At 52.2% G+C, this 17895-nt stretch overlaps 1 protein-coding gene across 1 annotated transcript; it reads left to right on the forward strand.

Moving 5' to 3' along the window:
• The first annotated feature begins 1429 nt into the window (after positions 1-1429).
• ACRBP (acrosin binding protein) lies at positions 1430-11137 on the forward strand. Its single transcript, XM_003273735.4, has 10 exons — positions 1430-1693; positions 2005-2223; positions 2455-2549; positions 3706-3823; positions 4425-4920; positions 5386-5518; positions 8682-8861; positions 8977-9144; positions 10175-10258; positions 10809-11137. The coding sequence occupies exons 1-10, from the start codon at positions 1651-1653 to the stop codon at positions 10929-10931; spliced, it is 1659 nt and encodes a 552-aa protein (XP_003273783.2). The 5' UTR covers positions 1430-1650; the 3' UTR covers positions 10932-11137.
• Positions 11138-17895: the final 6758 nt, after the last annotated feature.

Here is a 17895-nt window from a genome sequence, read left to right on the forward strand (position 1 = left end):
CCTGGGCTCAAGTAATCCACCCGCCTTGACCTCCCAAATGCTGAGATTACAGGCGTGAGCCACCAAGTCTGGCCCAAGACAATTTCTTGTTTTATTTTTCTTTTTTACTTTTGTTTTTGGGTGGGGACAGGGTCTCATTTTGCCACCCAGGCTGGAGAGCAGTGGCCCGATTGCACCTCACTGCAGCCTTGACCTCATGGGCTCAAGCGATCCTCCCACCTCAGCCCCCCAAGAAACTGGGACTACAGGCACGTGCCACCACGCTTGGCTAATTTTTTGTACTTTTTGTAGAGACGAGGTTTCGCCCTGTTGCCCGGGCTGGAATTTCTCATTTTAAACACAAAACAGATACAAAAACAAAAGTTCTCTTCCCATACCTCAGTGGACTGTCTTACTCGATTCCCCCTTGGAAACCACTTCCCTAGACCACTGAGCCACCCTCTTGTTTTCCCCTTGGACCCATTTTGCTCATGGAGGCACCCTGTCTAGTTCCTATCCAGATAGGCCTTGACTTGGTTTTGCACATTCCATCTCTGCCTGTGCTTAGCTCTAGACCTCATGACCTGTTGGGCGAGTTGCTTCCCTAAGCCCCGATTTCTCATCTGTAAAAGGAATGATAGTGTATCCACCTTATGGGATTCCTATGGCAATTAAGTAAGGTAGTGCATGTAAAGACACTAAGTGGTTGGCCACCGTGGCTCACACCTGTAATCCCAGCACTTTGGGAGGCCGAGGTGGACAGATCACATGAAGTCAGGAGTTCAAGACCAGCCTGGCCAACATGGTGAAACCCAGTCTCTACTAAAAATACAAAAATTAGGCCAGGCATGGTGGCTCACGCCTGTAATCCCAGCACTTTGGGAGGCCAAGGCGGACGGATCACAAGGTCAAGAGATCGAGACCATCTGGCCAGCATGGTGAAATCCCATCTCTACTAAAAATACAAAAATTAGCTGGGCATGGTGGCACGCACCTGTAGTCCCAGCTACTCGGGAGGCTGAGGCAGGAGAATCACTTGAACCTGGGACGCCGAGGTTGTAGTGAGCCGAGATCGCGCCACTGCACTCCAGCCTGGGCGACAGAGTAGGACTCCGTCTCAAAAAAAGAAAGAAAGAAAAAGACGCTAAGTGAAGGTAGCTTTTTTTTTTTTTTTGAGACAGAGTCTCGCTCTGTCACCCAGGCTGGAGTGAAGTGGCGCGATCTCGGCTCACTGCAAGCTCCGCCTCCCGGGTTCACGCCATTCTCTTGCCTCAGCCTCTCCGGGAGTAGCTGGGACTACAGGCGCCCGCCACCACGCCCGGCTAATTTTTTTTTGTATTTTTAGTAGAGACGGGGTTTCACCGTGGTCTCGATCTCCTGACCTGGTGATCCGCCCGCCTCGGCCTCCCAAAGTGCTGGGATTACAAGCGTGAGCCACCGCGCCCGGCCTGAAGGTAGCTTTTGCCATTCCTACCATCTCGATGGGATCAGGGCACTTGAGGGCCCTGAGAGCCGGGCTGTCGAGGCCCCGCCCCGGCCCGCTCTTTGTGACGCGTGGGCGGCGCCCGCGTGCGCCCCGCCCCGCCCTGCCCCGCGCCTGCGGCTCTGTCTGCGGCTTGGCCCGTTAGAGGCGGCTTGGGTCCGCGGAACGCGGGCGGATCTTCTGCGGCCATGAGGAAGCCAGCCGCTGGCTTCCTTCCCTCACTCCTGAAGGGTGAGAGGTTTACACCTGCTCCAACAGACTCTCCCCGGGCTAGTCCTCTCCCTCCCGAGAGCTGTGCTTTGACGGTTTCTGGAACGCTTCCTCATGGTGGTCGCGGTGGGTCGGCTCCCTAGTTCCTGGGATACTCCCATCTCCCCCCGCCCCCGGCCGGACCTTTGCCTCTGTCTCTAGAATCTCCCCACCCTGGTCAGCAGGGATAACCCGCACCCTTTTCCTAATTTGCCAGTCTGGGTCTGTCTGCCCTGGTCTCGGAGCGGGTTTGGGGGTTCGGTCCTTCCATCATCCGTTCGCCCGCTCCGCAGTGCTGCTCCTGCCTCTGGCACCTGCCCCAGCCCAGGATTCGACTCAGGCCTCCACTCCAGGCAGCCCTCTCTCTCCCACCGAATACGAACGTTTCTTCGCACTGCTGACTCCAACCTGGAAGGCAGAGACTACCTGCCGTCTCCGTGCAACCCATGGCTGCCGGAATCCCACACTCGTCCAGCTGGACCAATATGAAAACCACGGCTTAGTGCCCGATGGTGAGGGCCAGACTAGGGGGGAAACCGAGGCACCCTGAGTGTTCACCCGAACCTCAGGGCAAAAACCCCTGTGCTCATGTGAGGCGGGGAAGGGCATGGCTGGCACCTCACCGTGAGCTCGTACTCTCCACCCTCCCCATGTCCACCCTCCCCATGGCGTGGAGTCCATTGCCCACAGCCCCACCCCAAGCTCCCCACGGGTTCATCTTCTCCACCCCTGCCCTTTCTCAGGTGCTGTCTGCTCCAACCTCCCTTATGCGTCCTGGTTTGAGTCTTTCTGCCAGTTTACTCAGTACCGTTGCTCCAACCATATCTACTATGCCAAGGTGAGGCCCAGGACAAAGGTTGGATTTGGTGCTCCAGGGCCAAGGGAGAGGCGGCAGCAGTGGGGAGTTGAGGAGGGGTTCCAGGAGAGTCATCCTTAGCTCCTCCTTCCCTGCCATTTTGCCAGTCATTTACCCAGATTATATATGAATACAGTCTCACCTTGGATATTCAGATTGAACAATTCTGTTACTGCAAGAAAAGTAGAGAAGAGACTGGGCATGGTGGCTCACGCCTGTAGTCCCAGCACTTTGGGAGCCTGAGGTGGGCAGATCACCTGAAGTCAGGAGTTCGAGACCAGCCTGGCCAATATGGTGAAACCCCGTTTCTACTAAAAATACAAAAAAAAAAAAAAAAAAATAGCCGGGTTTGGTGATGGGTGCCTGTAATCCCAGCTACTCGGGAGGCTGAGGCAGGAGAATTGCTTCAACCTGGGAGGCAAAGGTTGCAGTAAGCCGAGATCATGCCACTGCACCCTATCCTGGGTGGCAGAGCGAGACTCTGTCTCAAACAAAAAAAAAAAACAGGGACGAGTGAGGTGGCTCACGCCTATAATCCCAGCACTTTGGGAGGCCAAGGCAGGCAGATCATGAGGTCAGGAGATCGAGACCATCCTGGCTAACACGGTGAAACCCTGTTTCTACTAAAAATACAAAAAATTAGCGGGGCGTGGTGGCGGGCGCCTATAGTCCCAGCTACTTGGGAGGCTGAGGCAGGAGAATGGCGTGAACCTGGGAGGCGGGGCTTGCAGTGAGCCAAGATCGCCCCACTGCACTCCAACCTGGGTGACAGAGTAAGACTCCGTCTCAAAAAAAAAAAAAAAAAAAAAAAAAAAAAAAAAAAAAAAACCCAAACAAAAAAAAGTAGAGAAGAGGGATGGGAAGAGGCAAAGAGATAAGCCCTTCCGTTTCTTCGACAGGTCAGTGATTTTGAGTCAAATGCAAAAGTGACAGCAGGGATGTGGCCCAGACAAACAGAGGTTCATCTTCTGAAGGGACTCTTTCTCAGGTCTAGAGGGTTCCAGCAGGGACCATGTCCCTTTATCCCTGCCTAGAAACTGTGAGAAATAAGACATGCTGGAAAAGGGGTTAAAGAACCAGATGGAGCAGAAGTCTGCCCTTTAGGAAAGGCTTTCCCATTTTCCTTCTCTTCCTGCAGAGAGTCCTGTGCTCCCAGCCAGTCTCTATTCTCTCACCTAACACTCTCAAGGAGATAGAAGCTCCAGCTGAAGTCTCGCCCACCACGATGACCTCCCCCATCTTACCCCACTTCACAGGTGAGACCCTCTCAGCAGCTGGGAGACCACCAGCTAGCTACTCCCACAGTTCCCAGAGCCCACAGCGTAAGGCATCCATGGCAGGGAAATGGGAAGCATGTTGGGCGGGAAGGGGGCGCCAGCAGACAGCTGTTTACACAAAGGAGTGTCAACTTTTTATGAATACAAGTTAGGGCTCTCCTGGACCAGAATCTCTTCTGCCATTACTTACAATTTTTTCCCAATTCCAAAGACGTGGTTGCATTGGAAGATCTCTGGGCCCTTTATAAGCTAACGTCTTCACTTCAGAAAGGATTGGCTGCTAGCTACTCAGCATATGTGGTGTTTCCTAAGGGAGAGGGACAAATGGTGGTATTTGAGGTGGAAGTTAGGGAAGGAGGAGTGCTTGCCAGGGAGGTGGGAAGGTGATGCATACCACCAACCTTACAGTTGCCACGGTAATGTTCTTTTAGTTTAATACGTATATTCTTTTCTGTGTTTTTCTGTGTATATAAGTGTGACTTGGTCTGCTTTGTTTATGTGTGTGTCCCTCTGTGAACAAAGACACTCAGGGGCTAGAAGCCTGACTGTCTCTTTCCCTTCTCTCTAAACCCTGCTGTAGTGACAAAACAGCGCCAGGCCTTCCAGCCCTGGCCTGAGAGGCTTAGCAACAACGTGGAAGAGCTCCTGCAATCGTCCTTGTCCCTGGGAGGCCAGGAGCAGGCGCCGGAGCACAAACTGAAGCAAGGAGTGGAGCACAGGCAGGAGCAAGGAGTGGAGCACCCGCAGGAGCCGATGCAAGAACACAAGCAGGAAGAGGGGCAGAAACAAGAAGAGCAAGAAGAGGAACAGGAAGAGGAGGGAAAGCAGGAAGAAGGACAGGGGACTAAGGAGGGACTGGAGGCTGTGTCTCAGCTGCAGACAGACTCAGAGCCCAAGTTTCACTCTGAATCTTTATCTTCTAACCCTTCCTCCTTCACTCCCCGGGTACGAGAAGTAGAGTCTGCTCCTATGATGATGGAGAGCGTCCAGGAGCTCATTCGATCAGCCCAGGAAATGGATGAAATGAATGAAATATATGATGAGAACTCCCACTGGAGAAACCAAAACCCTGGCAGGTATAGGAAGTTTTGACTCTGTCATCCACCCTGCCCTCCCTTCTGCCTTCCTGGGGAATGAGAAGCCCATTTTCCTAGCTTCAGCCTCCAGATCCACTCAGATCTGTCTGGGCTTCGGGCACAGCTAGCAACTGCCTCACCAGTTCTGTGCCCATTGTTGGCTTAAGCACTGCTCAAATGCTTATTCTCTATGTAAGCCCTGTACCTGGAGCTACCAGACTTGGGTTCTGGTCTTGTCTCTGCCCTGTTTAGCATTGCAATCCTGAGAAAGTTATTTCTCCTTTCGGGTCCTCAGTTCCTCATTTGAAAAATGAGGCGATTTGCCCAGAGGCCTCTAAGGCCCCATGCTAAGCGTGATGAATGTGTGTGACCAAAGCAGACACTAAGGGAAGGGGAGGAGACTGGATGTAGTTTCCTGCCCGGGCCACCTGGCCCAGCCCCACCCTCAGTGCTGTCTTTTTGCAGCCTCCTGCAGCTGCCCCACACAGAGGCCTTGCTGGTGCTGTGCTATTCGATCGTGGAGAATACCTGCATCATAACCCCCACAGCCAAGGCCTGGAAGTACATGGAGGAGGAGATCCTCGGTTTCGGGAAGTCGGTATGCCCGCCATACTGTCTAATGGATACATGCCACTGGGCATCCTCTTGGCCAGGCACTGTGCTGGCTATGGGAGTGGAGGATGGGCAGGAGAAGCATGAGGCATAGCTGGAGAGATTCTCTCCAAGTGGGACTCTTTTCTTGGGAAGGACATTACCAGTCCACCTTAAAGGAGGAAAGCTCAAGACCCAGTCTGGAATGCAATCCAGTCCAGAATTCATTCTTCACCTCTTCACCTCCCTGAGTTTCCAGGCTTCCAGATTTCACTCTTTATTTTATTTTATTTTTTTTGAGACAGGGTCTTGCTCTATTACCCAGGCTGGAGGGACGTAGTGCACTCATGGCTCACTGCAGCCTTGACCACCTGGTCTCAAGTGATCCTCTCATCTCAGCCTCCCGAGTAGCTGGGACTATAGGCATGTGTCACCACACCTGGCTAATTTTTTTCTTTTTTTTGTAGAGATGGGGTCTCGCTTTGTTGCCCATGTTTGTCTACAACTCCTGGGCTCAAGCAATCCTCCTGCCTTGGCCTCCCAAAATGCTGGGATTACAGGCATGAGCCACTATGCCCAGCCCTGAGTCAACTCTTGATTCTTGATCCAGCTCACTATCTTCCTAGCTTTGCCTTAGATGCAGCTCTTCTTTCCAGAGAGTTCATAGAACCCATTCCAGGGAATCTGTAAAGAGATTCCAGTCTCAATGTGTCCCCAACAACCAGCACGTCTATTCCCAGGAAAATATACCTTAGATTTTCACAAATAATACAATTTAGCAAACATTTCTTGAGAGCTCAGGTACCATCCATTCATCTGTTTGTTCAACAAATGCTGATTGGGAGGACAAGAATAACTTAAAAATGAATGAGGTAGAGCATACTTGTCCTATATAAATCCAGAATTTCTATAAAGCTCAAGTAACTAGGATAATGTGAAATTGGGATGGTGACAAATAGATTACCCAGAGCCCAGAAACAGATTTTCTATGACTGATTTGTGGGAAAAGAGGAACTCCCATTTATGGTACTGGAATGATGGGTTAACCATGAGGAAAAAATGAAATTGAATTTCTAACTTACACCAGACACAAAAAACATTTCAAGGTGATTTAAAGACTTAAAGGTTTCACACCATATACAAAAATTAACTCAAAATGGATCAAAGACCTAAATGTAAGACCTAAAAGTGCCTATAAAACTCTTAGAATAAAACTTAGATGTATTTTGTCATGAAAAAAAATCAAATACTGATTGGGGACAAACTCTACTAGATATTTAAGATGTTAGCAGTACGTACAATAGAGCCAGTCCTCTGTCCTCTTGGAATCTAGGGCAGGAGAGAGACAAGGAAATATGCAGGATGGTGTGATGGGATCAATGCTGTAGCAGGGATAGGCACAAAGAACAGAGAGAGCAGATGGGGTGGGTTGGAGACAACTCTCCATGTTTGGGAGGATCAGAGGGTGCTTCCAAGAAGAACTGATGTTTAAATTGAGACCTGAAGATGAAAGAAATGAATCCAGGCAAAAGAAGGGGCTTGGTAGAAGATTCCTGATAGAGAATAGTATGTGCAAAGGCTATGATGCAAAGAAAAGTAGAAATTTCTTTTCTTTTTTTTTTTTTTTTTTTTTCTTTTTTTTTGAGACAGTGTCTCACTGTGTCACCCAGGCTGGAGTGCAGTGGTGTGATCACAGCTCACTGCATCCTTGACCTCCCAGGCTCAGGTGATTCTCCTACCTCAGCCTCTCTGGTAGCTGGGACTAGTGGCATGCACCATCACACCTGGCTAATTTTTTGTATTTTTTTGTAGAGACAGGGTCTCACCATGTTGCCCAGGCTGATCTCAAACTCCTGGGCTCAAGGAATCCGTCTCAGCCACTTCCACTCAGCTGGAATTACAGGCGTGAGCCACCGTGCCTGGCCCAAAGAAGAGGCAGAAATTTCATAAGTGAAATTAGTATGCTAACAATGAGCATACTGTTTCTGCTCTTAAGGGGCCAAGAACCCATGAGGGGGTTAATATGGATACAGTAATATTACAAAAGGAGTGTGGTCAGTGAGGTTCTTAAACAAAATGTAAGAAGTTCGGGGTTGTATGGAGGGAGCTCACTGGATTTGATGGCTTAGATAAGAGGACAGTAAGGAGGGAGTCCCTTTTACCTGGAGCAGAGCAGCAGGAGACAGAGTCAAAGACATCAACAGGGTCATGATGCAAAAACTCTTGAATGGCAACATGAGCATTTGCACTTAATTTGATAGGAAAGGGGAATCCAATAAGGATTTCTGGTCAGGAACATGATGCCTCCCTCATGTGGGAGGAGCAGGCAAGGTGCTGTAGGAGATTTCATGCACTGTGACAGGCTGTGCACACGGGGGAGGAAGGAGGACCGTGGGATTGACTAAAGATGCTGCTTAGCACGATCTCCTGCTAGTGCTGAGGAAGCTGAGGGCAGAATCCAGCTGGGAGATTGGTAACTCCACTCTGAAGAATAGCTTCCAAGAACTTGGAGGTTTCCAACCCAGGTACTTGGATAGAGCATAGGTTTTAGAGTTGGAAGGACCTGGACCCATGTCCCAGCTTCCCCATCTGTTAGATAAGTGGCTTTGAGCAACTTACTCAACCTCACTGAGAGTCAGTTTCCTTGTCAGTAAATGAGAGTAATATTAGTATCTCTGCTATGATAGGGTTCTCGTGAAACCTAAATGAAATGAGAGCATGTGTAGCCATAGTGCTGGCACTGTGTCACCTCTTTGTAAATATTAGCATTATCACTAGCAGAGGTGGAAGGGGAGGGTTATGAGTTCTTTTCAGATAGGCTAAGTTGGGGTAACTGTAAGATCACCCGATCACAGACATCTGTCAGGCACTTGGCAATGAGGATTTGGAGCCCAGGAGAGAGATCAGAGCTGGTGATAAAGATTTGGGTGTCACCTGCAGATAGATGATTACCTAGAAATAGATAAATCATCCAGGAAGAGGGTGAACAAATAGCTGAGGCAAGGTCCTTGAGGAACCCTCGGGGAGGAGGACAAGTAGAAAACCCAGAGAAGCTTTTGGAAGAGGCTAAATGCAAAGACATTCTGCAGGGCCCACCCTGGAGGGCTGAGGCATGGGAGAAGGCAGGCCGCTGACTCTCAGCTTCAGCCTCACCCATTCTCCTGCCCCAGGTCTGTGACAGCCTTGGGCGGCGACACATGTCTACCTGTGCCCTCTGTGACTTCTGCTCCCTGAAGCTGGAGCAGTGCCACTCAGAGGCCAGCCTGCAACGGCAACAATGCGACACCTCCCACAAGACACCCTTTGTCAGCCCCTTGCTTGCCTCCCAGAGCCTGTCCATCGGCAATCAGGTACCTAGCCCGGCATCCAGCAGTGGGAAAGGCAGAACTGGGTGGCGGGGGTGGGGTGGTGGTGGCCAGCAGGAGGGGAGGGGCACGCACCTCTCCCCTATCTCCTGTGCCACAGGTAGGGTCCCCAGAATCAGGCCGCTTTTACGGGCTGGATTTGTACGGTGGGCTCCGCATGGACTTCTGGTGTGCCCGGCTTGCCACGAAGGGCTGTGAAGATATTCGAGTCTCTGGGTGGCTCCGGACCGAGTTCCTTAGCTTCCAGGACGGGGATTTCCCTACCAAGGTCAGAGCCTTTCCTCAAAGCTCAGCCCCATCCCTACCCTTACCCCATTCCTTCCAGTTACTTGCTGTGAGTAGCCCTAGTTTGTGGAAGGGGGCTTGAGCCCCTGGCTTCTGAGAACCAGTCCTCACTGAACCTCCTGCCTCTCTCCAACAGACCATTGCACCCCACCCCATCCTCCAACAATAGAGCAGGCAAAGGAGTGGGGACCCGGAGGGCTGAGAAAACACAGGAGCTGGAGGTTCTGGTCCCAGCTCTGCCAGTTACTTGCTGAGTGGCTATGATCAAGTCACTTCCTACTCAATCAAAGTTAGAGTCATCTCTACAAGAAATGACTAAGTGACACGTGCACCACTGCCCAACCCTGTGATCCAGGACTTCCCGGCCTCAGCCTGACGGGCTCTTCCCAGCTCTTCCAGTGCCTTCTCTGCTCAATTAAATCAACTTGGCTCCCCGTTCCCCTGAGTTACCTCCCCTGTGGAATGACCTGTTGTTTTAGATCCAGGCCTCTCCTTCTGTAGTTAGCAGGGAAAACCAAGGCAAGGAAAAGTAAGGGCAGCTGAAGCAAGGTCTGGTAGCTGAGCTGAGGGGCCCATGTCCAGCTCTTGTCCCTAGGCCCCCTGATCTGGAATGGGGAGGCGAGGTCCAAAGAAGGCAGTGACTCACTTCCCCCTTCCCTCATCTACCATTACCAGAAAAATCCTTGACATCAGGCCACTAATTGGGTCCCTGTCCCATGTTCTGGACCCTTATCTGCCCCGTCCTGCCCCATTCCCGCTTCCTCAGCCACTTTCCCAGTAAGCTGACTGGCAGCCTCATACTCTCCCCGGCTCCTGGCTTCTTCCCAGCAACCTGTGACAGAGCGAGAGGGGAAAGGCAGAGGGAAAGCAGAGTGAAGGGCCACCTGTGTGTGGAAGGCCTGGGTCTTGGGCCACACCCTGCCCCTGGCTCTGCCCTAGCAGATACTCCTTGGAGTGCTGCTGTCTGGTGAGGCTTCTGATATCCCCTTCCCTCTCCCTGGCTCTTGGCTTAGATTTGTGACACAGACTACATCCAGTACCCAAACTACTGTTCCTTCAAAAGCCAGCAATGTCTGATGAGAAACCGGAATCGTAAGGTGAGCACCCCTACCCTGCCCCTCCTTCTCCCAGGACCCCCTCAAACAGTCACCATAATTGGTCTATTCTGAGGCCCCCTCTGCGAGCAGCTAGGATGTGGAAAGTGGTTCCCTGCTTGCATCTCTGGGGCAGAGGCCTCCACCAGCGGGCTCCCCTCCATTCCTCCAGTCCTGGAGGAAGCAAGGCCCTCCTAGGCAGGTGGTGGATAACAGAGGAGGGCCCTGGGAACACCACAGGAAGAACCCTTGGCTGGGCTGGGACATGGACGTTGAGGTCTTGGTCTGTCTCCTCTTCTTACTCACCAAGTAGCCTGGGATGACGCACTTCCCCCTCTGAGCCTCAGCTGCCTGTTTCTGCATGAAAGGGGTTGGGCTGCTTGATGTCTCCTCTGGCTTTAAAAACTCACATTTGAGTTTCCTCCTTTCCTCTACTGCCCTGTGCCCATGCCTGCCCACCTCTCGTTCTTTTGGGCTTCTGACACCTCCCCTCCTCCCCACTCCTGGCGCCCGGCTCCGTGATACAGACTGTCTACACTGAATCCCTGTGTAGGTGTCCCGCATGAGATGTCTGCAGAATGAGACTTACAGTGCGCTGAGCCCTGGCAAAAGTGAGGACGTTGTGCTTCGATGGAGCCAGGAGTTCAGCACCTTGACTCTAGGCCAGTTCGGATGAGCTGGCGTCAGTTCTGTCCGCACCCCAGCCCAACCTGCCTACATTCTTTATTGTTTTTAGACCCCATTGCTTTCAGGCTGCCCCTTCTGGGTCTGTTACTCGGCCCCTACTCACCTGTCCTTGGGTCGGAGCAACAGTCCCAGAGAGGCCATGGTGGGAGGCGCGCCCTCCTTAAAAGATGACTTTACATAAAGTGTTGATCTTCAGCCTGGGTGGCCTGTTCTGGTTGTGATCCCCATCCTCAGCACTGCTACCCTGCCCCGTGGCAGTCAGTCCCCAACCCCCGGTTTTACGGATCCACCTGCTGGTGAGAGAATCTCATGGGAATGGTGCTCAGGGAAGCAGCCATCTGCCAGGAGAAGCAGAAGACCTGAGAACCCAGGGAGGTTAACTGAGGAAGGCCAAGAAGGCTGGGGCCCTAGGGATGATGTAGGCATGTGGGCAGCTGTGTCTTCATTTCTGAAGCCCTAAGCCCCGTGATGTCAGATGCCAGTGTAGTATTGTTCCTCTGTAGGATCAAGGCCAAAGCCTGGTGAGATCTTGTCCAAAGGGACCAATCCCGGGGTATAGGGAGTGTGCACCTTGCACTTTATCAGGAAGGGAAAAACCAGGAACTACAGCCTAGATCAGGAAACCTTGGGGTTTTTGTTGTTGTTGTTGTTGTTGTTTTGTTTTTGAGACAGGGTCTCGCTCTGTCACCTAGGCTGGAGTGCAGTGGCATGATCGCCACCCACTGCAGTCTCGACCTCCTAGGCTCCAGCCATACTCCTACCTCAGCCTCTCAGGTACCTGTGACCACAGGAATGTGCCACTATGCCTGGCTAATTTTTAATTTTTTTGTAGAAATGGGGTCTCTCCATGTTGCCCAGGTTGGTCTCGAACTCCTGGGCTCAAGCAATTTTCCCACCTCGGCCTCCCAAAGTGCTGGGATTATAGGAAGGAAACCCGTGGTGTACAGGAATTTGCCAGATGATCTGGATGTTTAAGTGGTTGCATCTTAACAACCTACATTGAGGTATGACTCCAGCATTGGCCTTTATTATTTATTATTATTTTTGAGACAGAGTCTTGTTCTGTTGCCTAGGCTGGAGTGCAGTGGCACGATCTTAGCTCACTGCAACCTCTGCCTCCTGGGTTCACGTGATTCTCCTGCCTCAGCCTCCTAAGTAGCTGGGATACAGGCGCACACCACCACACCTGGCTAATTTTTTGTGTATTTTTAGTAGAGACGGGGTTTCACTATATTGGCCAGACTGGTCTTGAACTCCTGACCTCGTGATCTGCCTGCCTCGGCCTCCCAAAGTGCTGGGATTACAGGCGTGAGCCACCGTGCCCGGCTCAGCACTGGCCTTTAATAAGCTGACATATCCCCAAATATGTTCCAGGGACACTGTAGAGTCTCTCTCCCTTCTATAGGTTCATGGTAATTAACAGCATTTTGTTAAAGCTTGCTTACTATGAGAGTTCAAACATGCACAAAAATAGAAAAGTGTAATGCACCCTCACGTACCCTTCACCCAGTTTCCACGATCAACACAAGGCCTGTCATTTGACAGCATGTTAAGGCCCTCCAGAGCTCGGTAATAGAGAAACCTGTTTAACCTAGTGCTTCCCAAACTCATTTCACCACAATCCCTTTTCCACCTACCACCCAAAAACTTGAACTTGTTTTTATTTGTTGAACATGGACAACATGCCCAGCCCCGTGCCCACAGGGCCCCTTGTCTCTGCGTCGTCTGGCCCGAGGACACAAGACAAGGGGCTGAGGGGAAACAGACCTCAGCAAAGAGGAACCACCCAGCCTAGTGACTGCTCCATGCAGGAGCCAAGAGTGCTCAGTGGGAGGCAGGACCTAGCAGAGCACTGTCATGCAGAGGCCCCCGGCAGGGTGGGGCACAAGCCACAAGTGGCATGGGCTAAACCACCTGGCAGACCTAGGAAAGGAAGACAGACACCCAGGGGGAACCGGTGAGGACAGCGAGAGGCTGGTGGGTTAGTCATCTGGCGTCAGACGGTGGGTGTGCCAGGAAGAGTTCCCAGACACAGCAGGAATATCTGAGTGATGGATGGGGGCAGTTCCTCGTTGGCAAGAGTCGGGGCTGGATTAAGTATCCTTAGCTGCTGGGGTTTCTTCTCTGGCCAGTCCGTGAAGGCCTCTGAGGGCAATGCTTCCTCTTCACTCTCCTTGGCCCATGTGGGGTTGGGTGAGTGCACTGAGCTGGGAGGGATGTACTGAGATCTGCTGAGGTGGGTGTGTCCCCTCTCGCCCTGGGAGCAGGTCCTACCAGCCCAGCCCAGCCCAGAGCAGGCAGCGGAAGCCAGCTTGGGGCAGCGCAGAGCAACACGGAGCACAGGTATGGGGGTGTCACGAATTGAACTGCACAGGGAGCACAAGGGGTAGCACCCCCCTGTAGAAATGGGGGACTTGGGTGGGGGACAGAGATGAGGGCAGGCATGGGCCCTGGAAAACCCTTCTGAACAGAGTAAAAAGCCGAAGGGAGCTGCCTCAAATAGATCTTTTCAGATGGAGCTGGACAAACAGCTAACATGCCTGCTACACCCTGGGGGTGCCCCTCTTTGACGCTTGAAGTCCCCACTCTGGGGCATCTCTCAGAGGCTGTGTCCTCCCCCTCCCCCTCTAGGCCCCCACTGTGGTACTGAGTCCTGGGCCTCCCAGGGAGGGCCCTCTGGGGACTGTTTACACCCTTTTTCCACTCCCAGTTAAACCTCAACCCCTACACCACTCATCCCCCAGGGCCAGGCAGATGACAATGAGCTGATCTAATCAAACTTGCTAATGGGTTGGCTGGCACAGATGTGTTCTCAGTGTTATCCTTCCCAACTAGCCAAGGTGTACTGTAATGGGGTCTTCAGGAAGTGCTGCCTTAACCCAAAGGTGCATCTATATAAGGGGATTAGACTGATGGTCTTTGATGTCCCTATGGCTCTGATAGATTGTGGCTTCAGGAGATGGAATTTTGGAGGTGGGGGACATATTTGGAGGTCAGCAGGGTTTTATGATACCTTTGCATCACACCATGAGGATGGGGCCTACCTATTACCTGTGGTTGTGGGGCCCCCATGACAAGAAGAGGACCTCCACCAGATTGTATCTCCAGAACTACTCCTTTTTTTCTCTCTCTCTCTTTCTTTCTTCCTTCCTTCCTTCCTTCCTCTCCTTCCTTCCTTCCTTCCTTTCATTTCTTTTTGAGATAGAGTCTCCCTTTGTCACCCAGGCTGGAGTGCAGTCGCATGCTCTCAGCTCACTGCAACCTCCGCCTCCTGGGCTCAAGCAATTCTCTGCCTCAGCCTCCCGAGTAGCTGGGATTACAGGTATGCACCACCATGCCCAGCTAATTTTTGCATTTTTAGTAGAGACAGGGTTTTACCATCTTGGCCAGGCTGGTCTTGAACTCCTGACCTCGTGATCCACCTGCCTCGGCCTCCCAAAGTGCTGGGATTACAGGCATAAGCCACCGCGCCCAGCCATTTTTTTTTTTCAAGACAGGGTCTCACTCTGTTGCCCAGGCTGGAGTGCAGTGGCATGAACATGGCTCACTGCAGCCTCAAACTCCTGGGTTCAAGCAATCCTCCCACTTCAGCCTCCCGAGTACCTGGGACTACAGACAGGCACCACGATGCCCGGCTAATTTGTTTTTTTTTGAGATGGGGTCTCGCTCTGTCATCCAGGCTAAAGTGCAGTGGCGCGATCTAGAGTCACTGCAAATTCTGCCTCCTGGGTTCAAGCTATTATCCTGCCTCAGCCTCCAGAGGCTGGAAATATAGGCTTGAGCCACCACGACCAGCTAATTTTTTTTTTTTTTTTTTGAGACAGAGTCTCGCTCTGTCTCCCCGGCTAGAGTACAGTGGCGCAATCTCGGCTCACTGCAAGCTCCACCTCCTGGGTTCACGCCATTCTCCTGCCTCAGCCTCTCTGAGTAGCTGGGACTACAGGTGCCCGCCACCACGCCCGGCTAATTTTTTTGTATTTTTAGTAGAGACGGGGTTTCACCGTGGTGTCGATCTCCTGACCTCGTGATCCGCCCGCCTCGGCCTCCCAAAGTGCTGGGATTACAAGCGTGAGCCACCGCGTCCGGCCTACGACCAGCTAATTTTTGTATTGTTTTTTTTTTTTTTGTAGAGACAGGGTTTCACCATGTTGCCTAGGCTGGTCTTGAACTCGCGCTAAAGTGATCCATTCGCCTCTGCCTCCCAAAGTGCTGGGATTAGAGGCGCGAGCCACACGCTAGGCCTCTGTTAATTTTTTGAAATTTTTTTGTAGAGCGGGGCGCGGTGGCTCGTACCTGTAATCCCAGCACTTTGGGAAGCTGAGGCGGGCAGATCACGAGGTCAAGAGATTGAGACCATCCCAGACAACATGGTGAAACCCCATCTCTACTGAAAATACAAAAATTAGTTGGGCACACTGGCACGCGCCTGTAGTCCCAGCTACTCGGGAGGTTGAGGCAGGAGAATCGCTTGAACCCGGGAGGTGGAGGTTGCAGTGAGCTGAGATCACACCACTGCACTCAAGCCTGGCAACAGAGAGAGACTCTATCTCAAAAAACAATTATTTTTTGTAGAGATGGGGTCCCGCTATGTTGCCCAGGCTGGCAGAAATCCTTTTAGGGTGAGCTAAAGTTGTAGACCTAGCGGGACATGGAGGCAGGGATTGAGGTGAGACAGAAACGTACTCAAATGCAGTATGTGTAGGCCTCACCTCCCGGCCACTCAGAGGCACTAGAGCCCAACTCCATCTGCCTGATGCCATCTGCTCTCCCTACTCTGCTGCCCCCAGTGCATATCCCAGGACATACCTCCTGACAGAGATCTTTTATGCCCAGGGGCATTTTTAAAAGCCTAGGAGAATGGCCGGGCACAGTGGCTCACGCCTGTAATCCCAGCACTTTGGGAGGCTGAGGAGGGCGGATCACCTGAGGTCAGGCATTCAAGACCAGCCTGGCCAACATAGTGAAAACCCATCTCTACTAAAAATACAAAAATTAGCCGGGCGCGGTGGCAGGCGCCTGTAGTCTCAGCCACTCAGGAGACTGAGGCAGGAGAATTGCTTGAACCTGGGAGGCGGAGGTTGCAGTGAGCTGAGATTGCACCACTGTACTCCAGCCTAGGTGACACAGCAAGCGAGAGTCCATCTCAGAAAACAAAACAAAACAAAACAAAACAAAAACCCAGGAGAAGGAGCCGGCAAGAGGGGTGAGGGCTGAAGCCAGTGCACACTAAGGTCAAGTGAGGTCAGCAAAGCCCACAGGCTCTGGTGGATTTTCCTGAGGAAACAGGACCTGCCAGGCGACAAGCAAGGGTCAGATGCACACAGACCACCTCAGGGCACACGTCAGGGGGCTGGGCCTGCCTCTGTGGCTTCTCTTGGGACTGACTTTCTTCCTTTTCCAGCTCTTGAAAGCAGGGTAAAGGGAGAGGCACAATGGCAAGGTGATATCCGCACATCAGGGAAACTGGTTACTGGGCTGTAGACCACCTTTGCTTTCTGCCTTTTCCCAGACAAATGTCAGGAGGGATGAGGTCAGATTACTCAGGGAGGGAGAAGCTAGGGCCGAGAATGATGCCGGAAATGCAGGAAAAGACAGGCTTCAGCAGAGAAGGGTGGGGAAAGGCAGGAGCAGGAATTTTGGCTGGAGAAGCAGGCAGGCCTGGGCCAGGGAGGAGGGAAGACTCGACCTGACACCCGGGACCCGCTCCAGAGACTCCTCTCTGAGGAAGAATGTGGCCCCTGGGGCAGAAGGAGGCCTCCCCACTCACCCTGGGGACTTTGTACTGTCTCTAAACCTTGAGGATGAGGATTCATCCTCCGGTTCCATTTAGTCTTCCATCTCATCCCTGCCCCTCAGGCCCAGGATAAGCGGAAGACAAGGATTCATTTGTGCCCTCAAAACAGCTCTGGGACAGAGCTTTTCACAAAGGCTTGAGACTGAGCTAAGCTTCTGCTGGAGGCTCAGCACAGCTGGGGTCTGTTTGGAGGGCCTGGATATACAGATACTGAGTCTTCATGATGAAGCCTGTCTGTGGGGAAAGGGTGCATCCTCCCAGCGCTGCCTGAACACAGAAGCAGAGGAAGTAGGCTTCGCTAATTCAGCGAGTGGGTTAGAGCACATACTAAAGAGGGACTTCCTGTGTCGGGGCTGAGACACTGATGGGCCACGAGACTCTAAAATGAGGGTAGGGCTATTCCAGAGCTGATCCTCAGGGGCAAGGAGAATGGGGAGATGTAAGAACCTTCTTTTCAGACCTCTAACCCTAGGAATTGGAGTCGGGGGACCCAGGATGTGAATTATTTGAAAGAGGAAGCAGGCCGGGTGCAGTGGCTCACGCCTGTAATCCCAGCACTTTGGGTGGCCGAGGCAGGCAGATCACAAGGTCAGGAGTTTGAGACCAGTCTGGCCAACATAGTGAAACCTCGTCTCTACGAAAAATACAAAAAATTAGCTGGGTGTGGTGGTGTGCGCCTGTAATCCCAGCTACTCGGGGGGCTGATGCAGGAGAATCGCATGAATCCAGGAGGCAGAGGTTGCAGTGAGCTGAGATCACACCATTGTACTCCAGCTCAGGCGACAGCGCGAGACTCTGTCTCAAAAAAAAAACAACAAAACAAACAAACAAACAAAAACAGAAAGAAAAAAGGGGAGGCAAAAGACAGAGCAAGGCATGTGGTGCTTGCGGGGAGGTGGGGAACACAGAAAGGGTATGGGGGAGGAACTGGGCAAAGAGGAGGCATTCCCCTCCCCCTGCCCTTCTCATTGTTCCCAACCCCCTGGTCCTTTCTCTTCAGCTCCCCTCAACATCATTTGCCAGAGAGGCTGGATACCAGGGCAGGGTGTGTGAAGGAGAGTGAGGGAATGGTCATGATTGCACCTCCTGCTCACTTTTACACTCTTATTCTCACTTCCTGCCTCTGGCAGAAAATAGCCCTGCCCCTCTGGCTTATCTC

This window comes from Nomascus leucogenys, chromosome 23 (assembly GCF_006542625.1).
Source record: "Nomascus leucogenys isolate Asia chromosome 23, Asia_NLE_v1, whole genome shotgun sequence".
Taxonomy (NCBI): domain Eukaryota; kingdom Metazoa; phylum Chordata; class Mammalia; order Primates; family Hylobatidae; genus Nomascus; species Nomascus leucogenys.